This window comes from Ambystoma mexicanum, chromosome 8 (genome assembly GCF_040938575.1).
Source record: "Ambystoma mexicanum isolate Mex_15411 chromosome 8, UKY_AmexF1_1, whole genome shotgun sequence".
Classification (NCBI taxonomy): domain Eukaryota; kingdom Metazoa; phylum Chordata; class Amphibia; order Caudata; family Ambystomatidae; genus Ambystoma; species Ambystoma mexicanum.
In genome coordinates this window covers 1,680,879,533-1,680,893,826 of record NC_090929.1, presented here as the reverse complement: position 1 = coordinate 1,680,893,826, position 14,294 = coordinate 1,680,879,533, and the positions used below count along the sequence as shown (strand labels likewise).

Genomic DNA, 14,294 nt, shown 5'->3' with positions numbered 1-14,294 from the left:
TGGAGAGTGTTAAAGTTTGAAGTAGCAACATTATATCGCAAGTGAAGGCTGCACGCATGTGGATGAGACGAGGAAAGGCTGACCTGTGAATGAACTTTGAAATCAGCAATACTAAGTAAGGTAGTGGTCTTGCGAAAGGAAGTAGCCCAATGAACAGCAAGAGTGAAATAAAGAAATGTAACTCCTAGCGAATGGGAGAGTGAAAGTTGAACTGTAATCTTTGAGTCAATGTGGTCCTGCGGTGGTCTGTAAACAAATCCACACACATTCAAAAGTCTTTGACATCCGAAAGTGATTCAATCCTGACAGAGGGAGGCCGAAGTATAATAAGCTTGGGGAAGGGAGCCCCCTTGCAAGTTTGTGTGGAACTTTGTAGTGTGAGGTTTGCACCCGATATAGGAGGAATTATGTGAACTGTGGGGTCAAAGGTCAGAGCCCGACAGACAGGGACATTTGTGAACTTCTTGGTTGAAACATTATTTTGGAAATCAGGAGAGCCTTGATTAACATATTGGAATGGTTTATTGTGTTGGAAACCGAGCCAGAGTGTGTCATCCTGCCTACAGGGACCACCTTACTGCGTGAGGTCTAACGTGGGGAGGAGAGCTGGTTCAGCCCCTCTTATTCATTTGAACACTGATTTTACCTTTTGCATACATTTCTCCTTTTCACACTGTTTGTACGAGCGATAGGGCAGGCATTAAGTTTTGTTAGCATAGGCCATTTTGATTTGACGGACTCCACTAGGACTGTGTTATTTATCATTTGATGGTCGAGACTACTCCCATCTTAGTTATAGGGGCAAAGTAGTAGTTTCTCCAACCCCAATAATTTCAATAAAGGTTTACAAATTGTACCCATTGTGTCAGTGTCATATTTGTGATACCATGCCTCCCCTACAACACAGATCAATCCATTGGTGTGTAAGTGTATGACAGGTTTGCTACTTATTAAATTAGCTAGTCCTGGACTGATATGTGTGAGGATGGCATTTTGAAAAATACGCTATGATCACTGGCATATATATATTGTTTGGCTATTGCATTCTTTACAATGATATACAATATACACATGCTCTAAAGTGGTGAAATGGGTTTATACAAATTACAATGTTTTGCAACCTGATGTAACGCATTTTGTCCTGTGTAATATGGGGAATTAGAGGAACTCTGCATCCTTTTTTTTAGGGGGCGTAGCAACAGAGGACTGGGTTGTCCTGTGCCCTACCTTATTTGTGTCTCTGAGAGTGGATGGAGCGTCATGCCCTGGGCCCATCCAGCCCTTAGCGACACAGCATTTACATATCCCTATTGAGGATATCTCTACCTCATAAGAGGTCAGGAGACTACAAGTCCCAGAATATGGTAGAAGGGTTAAAGTTGGACCATGGAACAGTAGTGAATTACAACTGTTCAGTAAATTGCACCAAAGAAGGGGAATAAAAACCCGGAATTTCAAATAACCGTTTCTGTGCAGTGAATGCAAACCGCAAACCATCAAGCAACTTACGCAGAAAAGAGGTGAGCCGTGAGCTTTCTGCAAATGCAGAACTGCAAAGAATCAATTAATCAATCAATCAATCAATCAATCAATTTATTTGTATAGCACTCTATCACTCAAGGCATCATGACGAACAATCAACTGATAGGATAGATGTAACCTAAACCCATGCGTCAGAGGGGGTAAGTATCTCTGAGCTTGATCTAAAGAGAAACGTTTTGAGATGCTTTTTGAAGGATAAGAAATCCTCAATTTTTCTCAAATTTTCAGGCAACGAAAATTCCAAAGCATCAGGCCGGCTACTGAAAAGGCTCGGCCACCCGAACGTTCTTTCCTGTACTTGGGTATCTGAAGGCGTGCTGCATTTGAGTATCTCAAAGAATGCACTGGGCTATATCTAACCAGTTTCTCCTGGATGGCTAAGCATCCATTTCCACCTAGTGCACGGTGCATAATGCAAAGCGCCTTAAACTGTACCCAAGCTTCTACTGAGAGCCAATGGCGAGAATGTCTAGCCTTCGTTACTCCTGCTCTGGCTGGCAAGTGGGTAACCAAATGCACTGCTGCGTTCTGTAGCACCTGAGGCGCTGCATAAGAAAGGCAGGCTGTGCCAGGTACACAGCATTACAATAATCCAGACTCCCAGTAACACAAGCAGCCACTACTTGAGCGTGAAATGTATCTGAATTAAACGGGAGGACTTTCTTTAGCTGTTTAAGCTTAACAAAGCCTGCACCATACACTGAGTTAACCTGCGCCTCCATAGACAGGGATTCCAAAGGAATGACAAACATTCAGGGAAGGTTTCTTATCTTCCCTCCTCTTCTGACTACTTTCTCCTCCCTCTTTACAACTCCTTCCTTTCTCTCACCTGTCTGTCCCTCTCTCTCCCATTCTCTGTCTCTCTCTTTCTCACCCAATAATATCTCCTTTGCCCTATATATTCTCACCAATGTATCGCCTTTCACACTCTATACTCTCACACTACCCCTCTATAGCAGTCTCTAGTATTAATCACTATCACATGCACTCTCACAATCACATCAATGATCTGTCCATTTGGTAAAACGCCCTCACATAAACAATATCTCACCTGCATCTACACCCAACTTCTCCTCAGCCTCTACAGTACTCTGCTCCACTGCTGTCCTTCCGCCAGGTCTCTTGGTCCACATCCACACCTTCGGACCTCGCCGGAACACCTATCACTTGTTCTCATTCCTCCTGGTCTTTTCTAACTGTAATTCCCTTCTTCTGTCCGCACTGCGCCTATTAGAACCGTATCTGAGCTGACACTATGGGACAATCTATGCCTGCTCTTTTGCCCTGGGAGGCGGTCTGTACATTGGGCATCTTGAAAAACTCGTATTGACTCTGCCCCCTTTCCGTCCGAATCAGTGTCTGTTTGCTGTGGCCTGTGTTTCTATGGCGGGCTGCATTCATAGAGTTGCAGTAAATTATATCTATTTGGTCTTTGCTGGAGTGTGGCCAGTGCTGGAGATTTGGTGTCGGTCTCTATCCCAATGACTTTGTTCCATAGTTCTCTGGGATCCCATGGCACCACATTGCATTTTGGTTATTGAGATCCTGAAATGAAAAGAGAACAGCGATACCAAGATCTATCATCAAGGCACAGTTATACAGTTATGGAGTTCACGGACGGAGCACCTCCCAACTCTCGCACCCACCTGCTTGGGTAGAACTGGCTCTAGCATACGCCCTGGTAGGCCGCTTATCCCAGAATGGGAGGGGTCCCAGTACCCTCCCCCGACAGGGTCACGCCTCTGTTCCTGTCACATATTAATTAGGCTCTTTGTCACTATGTCAAAAGGAGACAGTTTACACTTATTAGAGGCCATGTTCCTCTCACATGGCTGGCAAAAAAGAAGGACATAATCAAGAGATGGTTTCTGATTTTACAACCATACACTTTTACAGTTATTCATCGGGAAGAGTGGACATCCTCAGTCGACATCCTACTGAAGATCCAATGGAGGGGTCCATGGTGTAAGGTCCTCTTAAGTTAGGGTACTTTTCAACTTGAGGCACAAGGGGTAGATATGTGGTGCATCCCTGGATGTGGGGGTATTGCATTTGGTAATAGTTAATTTTCCTTAACTTAGATTGTTTCATGAAGTTGTTACTAACACTATCCAAGATGGAGGTGAGGGTTGGAATGTCAACTAAGGGTCAGATGTAGAATGAAACTCAGCTGGGATTCTAAAATGTCTTTCATCTGCTGATCAGCAGGAACTAGGATCAAGCTTCTGGGAGCTCTAGCTGAGGCCACTCGAAGTCACCCCTTAAGAAAAATCTGAATTGGAGAATTCAGACCTTTCTGCATGGCACCAAATCCAGAATTTGCAGCAGGACTTTAAACATTACACATTATATATTTCAGAGGAAAGCTGAAGTTGAGCTGTAGTTTAAGAAAAAAGTTAGACAGTATGTGTCCAGTGTAGCCTTTCAGAGAGCCGGCAGGTCTCCCCGATGCAGGGACAAAAAGAAATGTACACATACGCTCATATATATGAACATTAAAAGAAAAGAAATAGAACATTTAAATAAATTGAAAAAGATTACTAAGCACAAAAGACAAGGTATGAGACATTTGAAGAATATACGTAGTTTGTTTAGAGTTAGAACAGGTTACAGTAAACTAGGATTGGATCAGAAAAGAATCAAAACAGATAAATGCAAAGACGTCAAACCAAACTCAACATAATGCTAAGAAGTAAAGAGAATAATTCAACAAAATAACTTTTAGTAAGAAGGAACAAAGCAGAAGCTTGCTTTATAGTCACCTCTAGGTAGTCGGCAGGGGTATTCACGTGCGATCAGTCCAGGGGGTGGGCGAGAAGGGACAGAAGAGCTTTTACGGTTTGTTGCTAAAATTATTAAATTTTCCGTTTCAGATTTCATTTTTGAAGACGGTAGGAGAGAGAGACAGACATCTAGTTTGTTACTTTGCCCCATTCCCTTTTCCCAGGGTCTGTAGGGTCAGCAGCTCCTGCTGGTTTCTCCTGCTCCCAGACACACGGAATGGGGAGGTGTATGCATTGAAGTGACTGCTTCAGAATGATGTAAAGAGGAAGGCAACCCAAAGCCTGAATGGTAAAAATAATCAAAAAGGCCAAATAATCACTGCACCTCTTTGCAAGGGAAAACCAGGTCTATTACATACAAAAAAGGTCTCAGACGGTCCCGTAGAACCGAACTGACATGGAGCTTGTCACAGGTTATATAGCAGTAAACCGCAACATTTGAATACATAGGTTATCCCACCATCCTCATTGGCTACAACCTATAGAGCATGCACTCCCTGGACTGATTGACTACAACTTATGTAAACCCATTCCCCTAAACACGTGTCTACTACATCATCATTTTTAATTCAAATACGGGATTGGGGATTTAAACTTACTGACACATTAATAAATTGTGACCATCACATAATGTGCACCTGTCCAATCCAGACACAATCAAAGTAAAACACGGCGCACACAAGCTGCTTCCCCGACATTGTACTCCATTTATTGACATCACCTCTGCTCCTCCTATCCAAAAAGACAGAACGTTCCAGACACGGCTCCCCCTTATCTCCTTATCTCCTTCAAAACCCTGGTGCCCAGTAATGATGACTGAGGCACCACTCTTGGGTCTGAATTTCAGGGATTTATCTTTTTTTGGCTGTGCTTGTAATTCAAATGGGATGACCGCTCTTAGGTGAGGGTAGTAGTGCTCTAAATCTACCCCTTGTCCGTTGGCATCACAAAACCTTATGCCCTACTCTTATGGCTTTGGACTGGTACTTGCCGCTGTATGACGCTGGGCCCGAAGGAGTTGAATGGGGAATACCCCGGGACTCCACTCTTATTCTCAATATGTTATGCAGAGTAGGGCAGAGCCTGTTCCCTGAGCCCATCACCTGCTGTCTTCCTCCAAACCCAAACACATACAGCCCTAGCCTAATACAGACACTGCAGTGGCCTGAGAAATCACTGGATGCCAGCAAGTGACAGGAAACTCTATGGAGGATTTGGGTGCATAGAGAACACACCAATTACAGCGGCTGTGGGATTACGCAGATAAACCAAAAGAAAAAATCAGCATTGGTTCCAGGAATGAGTGTGGCAAGCTGCCAGTTTCACACACACACCTGTGTTTGCAAGCTGGGAACAGAACAGCTCACTGATGCCGACCTCTGTGCCACATGGAAGAAACACTGAGCACACAGCAGAGTCCATCTGAAGCTGACCTAAAACATGCTGGACGAGCCTTTTGAGGGCTTGGTCCCCAGGTCCATGGATCATGGTAGAGAGCAGAAGTTTTTATGATGATTACTAATTATGACATCAGCTATGACGATTATCTAGTATACAACCTTGTTGTTCCCAACGCTATTTTGAGATTGTCCTTTGTATGCTCTCCCAATGGCCGTTTCTATCTGAATAAAGCTGGGTTTTCTCTGACACTTGGAGTTACTCCATTATTGAGTTTCTTTTCTTTATTGGTGTACCTGGGCCTATCTTGACAAACGTTTACAGAATCTATCAATTTATCGGTGCACTCTTGCACTGAATTAGATTTGCTACAATTTCTTTATTGAATTTTGTGTGTAACGCCATGCTTCGAGATAGGTATTAGCATAACTGACCTAAAAACATTTGACAACCAGAGAAACAGTCATCATGCTCAGCTCATGAGAGGACATAGATGGACGTGGTTGGTTGCATCGCCAACCAATTATAAAAAGAACTGGTCTGCATGGTAGGAGGGCACTAAGAGGCAGTGCGTAGTAGAGTGGTGAGGAGGTTGCAGAGATGCGATATATTGAGAGGAGGAAAAGAAAGAAAGGAGTTTGAGGTTAATAGGAAGAGTGGGCAAAAGAACTTAGAGGGGTAGAGTGAACAGAAAGAGGGAGTTTGGTGAAGAGTAGGAGTGGAGAAGAGGACAAAAAGGAGGAGAAAAGAGACAGCGAGAGGTAAATGCAGGATCAGAGGAGAAATGGAAATGTGCCAGAAGAACAAAGGAGAGGAAGTGTTCAGAGGAGAGGAGAGAAGAAAGAAATGCTATGATGAGGGAAAGAGGGGAGTATAGGAAGGAGAAAAGGTGGAAGAAGCAGCCGAAGGAAAACTAGTATGAAGAGCATGGCAAAAGTGGTGAGGAGTGGGAAGACACCGGAAAAGGCGAAGAATATGGTGAGAAATTGAGGAGGGAGGATATTTAAAAGCCAAGAGGAGTAAGGAAAGAAAGGGAAACTAGAAGCAGGGAGGTGATGAGGATGACAGTGAGTGATGTGAAGACTAGTGCAGGGCCTCATCTGGTGGAGAAATGTGGGGGGAACCCTCCAACACAGAAAGATTAAGGGTGTAGTCTTCATAGTCTTAGGCCACAGCTGATGCAAGAAAGAATCTGAGTGATTGACATTCAGTCACGCTTCCTAACAGTAATGGGACATGAAATCAATGACGAGAGGCAGACGAATACCAAGGATGGGAAGCAGGCGACAGACCAACATCCTTGCAACTGAAGGACAAGATCCAAGAAAGAAGTGTGGGGGCAATCAAAACCCAAGGGCTCTCAGTGAATCTTGAAACTCCTTTGGTGGGGTGGTATTTGGCACAGGCAAGGGACATACTAAGTACTACAGTCCTTAGGAGAGGAGACAGGCTACATCCTTTTACTATAAATTACAACCACATTTCCTGCTTCCTCAAGATATTTTTTGTACAGTAAAACCTTGTTTAATGTTACTGGTTGGTGTGAGTCATCTGCTGTTATGCTCGATCTTGTGACAGGTGGCTTATGCCCTCTAGGGGCCCACGGTCCAGGAGCCATGATACTGGAAAGGTTGGCAATGCGGACCTTACAGCATTCAGCAGTCAGGGCTTTGGAAGGCATGATGAAGTGCAAGTGCTAGCAGCTTAAGCAACAGAGGTTAAGCGGAATGGCACTGCAAGAGCTGAAACATTAGAATCAGAGTTATAGAGAACATTGTTGCTGTTAATGCTTGGGGTATTTAAGCCACCTGCCATGTGGGTACAGAAATCCCTTACTACTGTAAATGCTGGGTTAGATGCTACAACGTTTTCCTTAAAGTTTGTCAAAAAAGCGCCTTGCAAATTTAGAAAACAGTAGAATGGTTTGTCACCAACAGTGCTGCAATCCCTGGATTAATGCAGTCTCTGTAGTCTTGTGCATGCCTGCTTACCGCTGTTAATGCACTGCAAAGTATTGGTTGCACGCACTGACATTGGCAGATGCACAACGCTCAGAGCAGACAGTGCTGGCAATTGCTTGGGTCCACATGTTGACAGTACTCTAACAGCGAGAGCTGCTAGGAACGGTTTTAAGGGTAGCTGGTAAGGCTGGTGTGAGCTGCACATGGAGACCCATTTACATCTCATTGGCTGCGTCTCATGGGATATGGTAGGGTAGCTGCATCTCGTTATTTGGCAGACCAATTCTTTAACAAGTTATGTTCAGGTTGGTTGTAACTCTTTACAGTGTGTGCCATGGGAATAATTAGTAGTGATATACCACAGAAAGTTTGTTCTGGTGAGAAAGCTTGTTGCTAACGCATGAACTGCATAATCTATCACTTTGTGTGGCATGTGCCCCTGATAGGGCTTTCAGCATTTCATTAGGGGTGGGGCAGAAGAAGCCATTCTATCAGTATTTCTGCTGCCAGAGTACTGTCAGTATATGCCTCGGCAAGCTCTTGCTTTACAAAGCATATGGTGCTGTTCCGTTGCATGAAGGGGGTAGCGTAGGTGTAAACAGTAACAATGCCACATGTTTCAGAAGTGGGGCTAGAGCACATGCTGATGGCCCAGGAAGGAAGGGTGGTAGTGGAGGGCGTTTGTGTGACTAGATGGCAAAACTATTTGGTGTAGAATTAAAACTTTCATCCATAGCAGAAATGTCAAGTGTTGCTGTATCAGAGACCTACAATGAAGTGTTATCATCCAAATACTTAGACAACAGATCTCATTTTATTATCTGGAAGCATCGTCCCCAACACAAAGGGGTGAATCACCATCTTTGAAAACACCAGAAAGACACCAACCACCTACAGACGTTTGGGAAAGCTGTTACATGATGGTGTTCCATTGGTCATGTAGGCTGAAGCCATGAGGTATTTAGCTGGTGAGAAGTCCACATGTCCAAAGGAGTTCCATTTAGCAAAGCCATAACTGTTGGCTTTTGCAACGTTTGCTTTAAACGTTAAAGCATCTTGGGACAGCTTTGGGAAATGTTGTCAGTTGCAAATACATACTGAAATACATTGGCAAAGTCAGTAGGTTTGGCTAGCCGTTGTGCTCTGAAACACTTGTGTACGAGCGCGATATAAATAAAATATCATTTCATTTCATTTTATCCAAATGTAGAGGATAAGCCATGTATGTCCTGTAGGGGATTTATAAATAAAGAACCACCTACATGTACAAAGCCTTGTCAATGCCTGCTTCAATGGTGTTTCACAGCACAGTTTAAAGGAGTTTTGCAGTACAATGCCACTTTCCTGCTTTTTCCCACCTGTCATAATCGGCATCAGTGTCTCATTGAACCCAATTCGGATGGCCTTCCGGGCCTGGTGTGTTCCCAGAAGATCAAAGTCCAGGTTGCAGGGAATCTGCCAGCGGTTCGTAAGGCCGACCTGAGAGCGAACAAGGCGCTGCTTTGCCCCATATGGGACCTGTAACAGGCAGAAACATTTTATAGTCAACAGACTAAAAAGAAACAGACGCAACCGAAATTCAAATCTTTAAACTGAGGCTCACTTAAATAATGTGGAGGGGTGCTGACCCCAAAGAGTATGGCGGTGTGTTGACTAGCAAAGAGCACCTGGTGACTGCTTCTTTCCCCTATGGTGACACCAGAAACCATGATTAAAAACATGATCATAAGAGCATTAGCATAGCAAGGGCATCAAAACTATAGGTGGCACACCACCAAAGATGTTAAGGTCAGCTCACCTCCACAATTTTGGGGGATGGATGCAACTTTTCTTTTACGCTAAATGGTTTGAGAAAAGTCTCTTCATTTAGTGTGATAAGTTAACTGCAAGTGAAGAGAGACTGGCATAGTGAAGGAACAACAGAAGACTTGAGGCATGTGTTGTGTTTGGATAAGTCTCCATGAAAGAACATGAGGGTTCAAGACAAAACAAAAGTAACACAGGTTCTAAAAATTCCTGAGCTTCCTGATAGATCTCTGGTCTTCATGTCCATAAAATTCGATTTAGTAACATATTGTCAGGGCAAACCCCTCTAATCCTAGGACTTACGTAACCCTCAGTAGCAAGAATGCAACTATTTTTTACATGTACAACAGCTGTGATTTGCATAAATCACATAATTATTGGTTACCTGAAAAGTATTTTTCATGTACAATGCAATGGTGTTGGTAACTAGTTCAATAAGGACTTGGTGATGTATACATTTATGCTAGAGATGACACAAGGTGTTATCCTATATGTCTATTACCTTCGCCAGCTGAAGTAATTCAAGTTGCAAGCTATTTGCCAGCCATGAAAAGTCACTTGCCACCTCAATTCTATACATGCAAGTAGCACAGCATTTCTTGCTTGACAAGAGCCAATTATTACTAGCCTTCGGCTGGTGACGAGTGCACATGTTGTACCCTGCCTTTGCCATATAGTGTTTTGCCTTATGTCTCCACTGTGAAGCATGGGTGAATCTTAGATTTATACTGGCTGCAATTTTCAAGTGTGAAGTCTTTGTTTGTTTTGATGTACCGTAGATTAGAGCCATAGAAAGTGAAAACATATTTTACGTTCCAATACCTATATAGAAGCATGGCTTCACACACAAAATCCAATACAAAAAATTGTAGCAAATCTAATTCGGTGCAAGTGGCAAATATATAGATAAATAACACCTAGCAATCAATTGGATGGGAACTCTTGCACTCATAAATTGATAGATTCTGTAAACGTAGGTACACCAATAAAGAAAAAACTCAATAACGGAGTAACTCCAAGTGCACGAGAAAACCCAGCTTTATTCAGATAGAAACGGCCGCTGGGAGAGCATACAAAGGACAATCTCAAAATAGCGTTAGGAACAACAATGTTTTAAACTGGATAATCGTCATAGCTGATGTCATAGTTAGTAATCATCATAAACACTTCTGCTCTCTCACTTGATTGGTTAGTAGAATATAAAATATATAGTTATCTATAGGTGAACGTTTTACTATTGGTTCTACTACAACGAATAACTCCTCCTACATACATCCTTCTACAGATGATACAACCCAATCTACTATATTAAAGGTGCTAATTAAGGGCCAGATAGGGGGGCGCACCTACCACCTATGGGAGTAAGCAATAGGGCATAAGGCACCTCCTTGGGGGGAAAAACACAGGTACACAAACGAACTATAGGTACGCCATGAATGAAGGACTCGCAGGGAAATGCGGGGTAGGGTTGCACTGTGTATGCCATCGGTCCAGGGAGCTTCTACATATTATTATGAGAAAGGGAAAAATCCCCCAGGTTGGGCCTCGTATGGGAAAACTGCTCTGAACATATGATCAGTACACCACTGGTTAGGGAGGCGAAGCTCGAGCTGCTCGTCACAGGCAGACAGAAGCAGCTAAAACAGTACTGGGTGATGTAATCACAGGGCTGCAAGCAAATCCTATGCGCACTCAGGGCTAGAGGGGAAGTGGACCTGAGCTAGAGAACTGTTCACATAGCTACGAGTGCCTGTTGGCAGGTGGGTATGGGTTTAGGGAACCTGAACAAAGTGGCGTTCTTGGGAAGTCCTATCAAACAGTATGTTTCTATCAGTCAGTCAGTCAATATGTTTATTCAGATCCATTAATCCATTAAACACAAACAAAAAACAAAAACACAAAATTGATAAAATCCATTTCCCTCATAAAATCCTACATAAAATATCTGACAATCGAGACACATTTCGCAACAATATGCAATAGAATAACACAAAGAATTCATAAAAACCCACACAAAGTCAATAAGACAAAATACATACTATGGAGCACCCAATGTGAAAACACTCATAAAAGGATAAATTTACCAGAAAAACAAGTAGCGTGGTCCTTAACTCGTTGGGGGCGATACTACATCTGAATATATGATAACTTCTTACACTTTTAATTCCAATTAAGTTAATATCCCCTTCCTATAATGCATGCCTCTTTTTAAGAATGATAATTATGCCCACGCTATTAGAACAGAATCAGCAGTCAAAAGAAACAAGACTGCCAGCCTATAGGAGAAGATATTGACCGTCTGATGCTGTTATATCCAGGGCAAAACAATAACAAATTGACCAAATCCTCTTTGACACCACCACACACCGGGCAATCCGACAAATTGGGGTACCCTTTCCATTCAGCAGTAGTCCCCCTCAGCTGAAGACAATCAAATCTTGCATGGGTGATTGGCAAAGATCTTTCTTCGTAGAGCCCCAGATTAAGTAAGGCTGTATCTCATTCACCCGGCTGATCACTGCATGCTCCTTATCAGAGTTGGATACAAACTCCAAAAAAGCCCTTTTCATTTTAGATGCCTACCGCAATATTCCCTTGTAGCACCTCATCTGGGATTTAGAAAACAAGGCGCCTGGGGGGAAGGAACCCGGATATTTCCCTGAAGCAGAGCTTTGTCAATATAATCGAGCCAAGGGATTTTTCTCCAACCGTCCCCAGACATTAGTGATCTGATTATGAAATGACAAAGAGAAGCCCGTTCATTTGCCCATAATCGAATCCAGAAATGTATTGGGGCATGGGTACATTCCCAGTTCCCTGTGTATAGAGATACAGGGAGAGGAACCAGGTAGTCCCTGTAGCCTTCAAGAAAAGATGTTCCTTCACCTGAACATCATGTGCTGACCAATGGCAGAATAATAAAGTCCCGGGCTTCAACACAAATGTTATTTTACTAATTGCAAACTGTTCCCGGGAGGGGTGAGAAACGATGTGGCGCCACATGGAGAGGCAATGAGTTGGGATACTGTTGATCTGTTTGCTCCAATCATGTTCAACTAACATACGTTCAGCAGCAAGGATATGACTTAGTTTGGCCTATGCGTTTCTTGGGAAACATGGAAAATGAGAACATCCTGAGCTGCAACTGTTTCAAATGCTGTGACCATTGTACTTGTATTATAAAAACTGATGTTCTCTGTATGCCCAGATGTCAGCCCTCATCAAATGTTCCAGTCCACTGTTCTGTTTGGTTTTTGCTCGCCCAGCTGTAATAAACAGCGTTGATTTTTGCCCAGTCTGTGCTCCTTTTTGGATTATGAATTTTATATGGTAGGATCGGAGGACCCCTGATGCATTTTTGGAGGCCCCAGCGAGATCCTCGGTCCTCCCGCTTAGTTGAGGGTAGCCAGGCCACCCTCCACGGGGCCGCAGGTCTGGCGACCGCAGACCTGACAAATTCAAATAACTGAGAAGGCCCTGCAGACACCGAGTTCACGACGGTCAACCTGGTCCCGAGTATAACCATGCAAGAACGCACTGCTTGATGGTTGCATGCCCACAGCGGGGGAGGGATAGATTTGTATGGTGTCTAGGACACATCCTCATGGAGGGAGGACGATCGGCCGTAGTAGTAGTATTAGAAATTAGGGCGTGCCACCCAATAGGGAGTGGACGCCAGTGTGGGCATGCCTGCATAAGAGCGGGAGAGGTCCGTAGTATGTGGCCAACCCCATCAGACTGGAGTTGATTGTAGTACCAGTGATTGTATAGTTGCGTCATTGGGGTAAGAGTTGTGTTATTGAATGTTTTCCTGTTCTGGGGGTATAGAGAGAGACACAGGTGTGGTAGATAGTATTGTCTTATGGTGTTGACTCGTGGTGGAATGGTCAACACCATGAGGTTCTCATGTAAAATAGTGCGCTTGGCCTTGTAGTGGCGGGCATGTGCAGACGGTGTGGAAGAGGCACAGCGCTTACTTGCTCTAACATAGAGAACGGTGAGCCTGCGGAGAGGGCCTTTGGATACTAACACTGAGTGAGTGGTCGGGCCTGTGGAGAAGGCCAGCGTGATGAGTGGAGTGCTTGGGTGGGCCTGTGGAGAGGGCCAGAGTGAACGATGAGCTAAGTGAGATTGGTGTGGGAGCATGTGTGGCGGGAGAAAAGGGGGAAGAAGAAAAGTGGGAGGTATACAAAGGGTAGCTGGGATAAAAAACGACAGGAGGTAGGGTAATAATGGCTTATTTAGATAGCCGGCTGGATCACATGTGCCGGAAATTGCCCTAGTATTGCGATAAAATATTAAAGTACACATTTCAGTGGGCCCAGGAGAATGCAGGTCAGTGTTTCCATGCGCGGCCGGGGGAGCGAACTTTTGACATCAGAACAATAGAAAATAGGTTCTCGTGTTTATGATTTGATATGATTTGGCATTTATAACGGTCCAATACACGAGTGTATCAAGGCGCGACGAGGCGGGGGGGGGAAACAAGGGGAGGACAGAAAACGATCCTACTGGGCCAAGTGTCATTTAGATCGTGCAAGTGCATGGGAAGGGGGGAAAGGAAAAGTGCACGGGGGAAGGGAGAGGGGAAAGTGCAGTACAAGGGGAAAAAGTGGAATAAATAAGAATAAATAACGGCCAGCTGGTGGCAAGTGCAAGGAAGTGCAGACAAAAGTGCTAGTGGGGGCCTGTAGGGATACAGAACGGTCCCCAGGTGCTGGGGTTGCCAGGGAGGCAGAGCAAGTGGGTAAATTGACGGGGCCTAGGCCAGAGATCAGAGAGGGTGGCCAGGTAACCCGAGCAG

At 44.1% G+C, this 14,294-nt stretch overlaps 1 protein-coding gene across 1 annotated transcript in view; it reads right to left on the bottom strand.

The window, feature by feature from the left end:
- BTBD16 (BTB domain containing 16) overlaps positions 1-14,294 on the bottom strand; it is a 1,066,677-nt gene that overhangs the window by 909,270 nt on the left and 143,113 nt on the right. Inside the window, exon 4 of the mRNA XM_069611979.1 lies at positions 9,043-9,202. Coding sequence (XP_069468080.1) covers positions 9,043-9,202 — 160 coding nt within the window. The remainder of the gene's footprint in view (positions 1-9,042; positions 9,203-14,294) is intronic.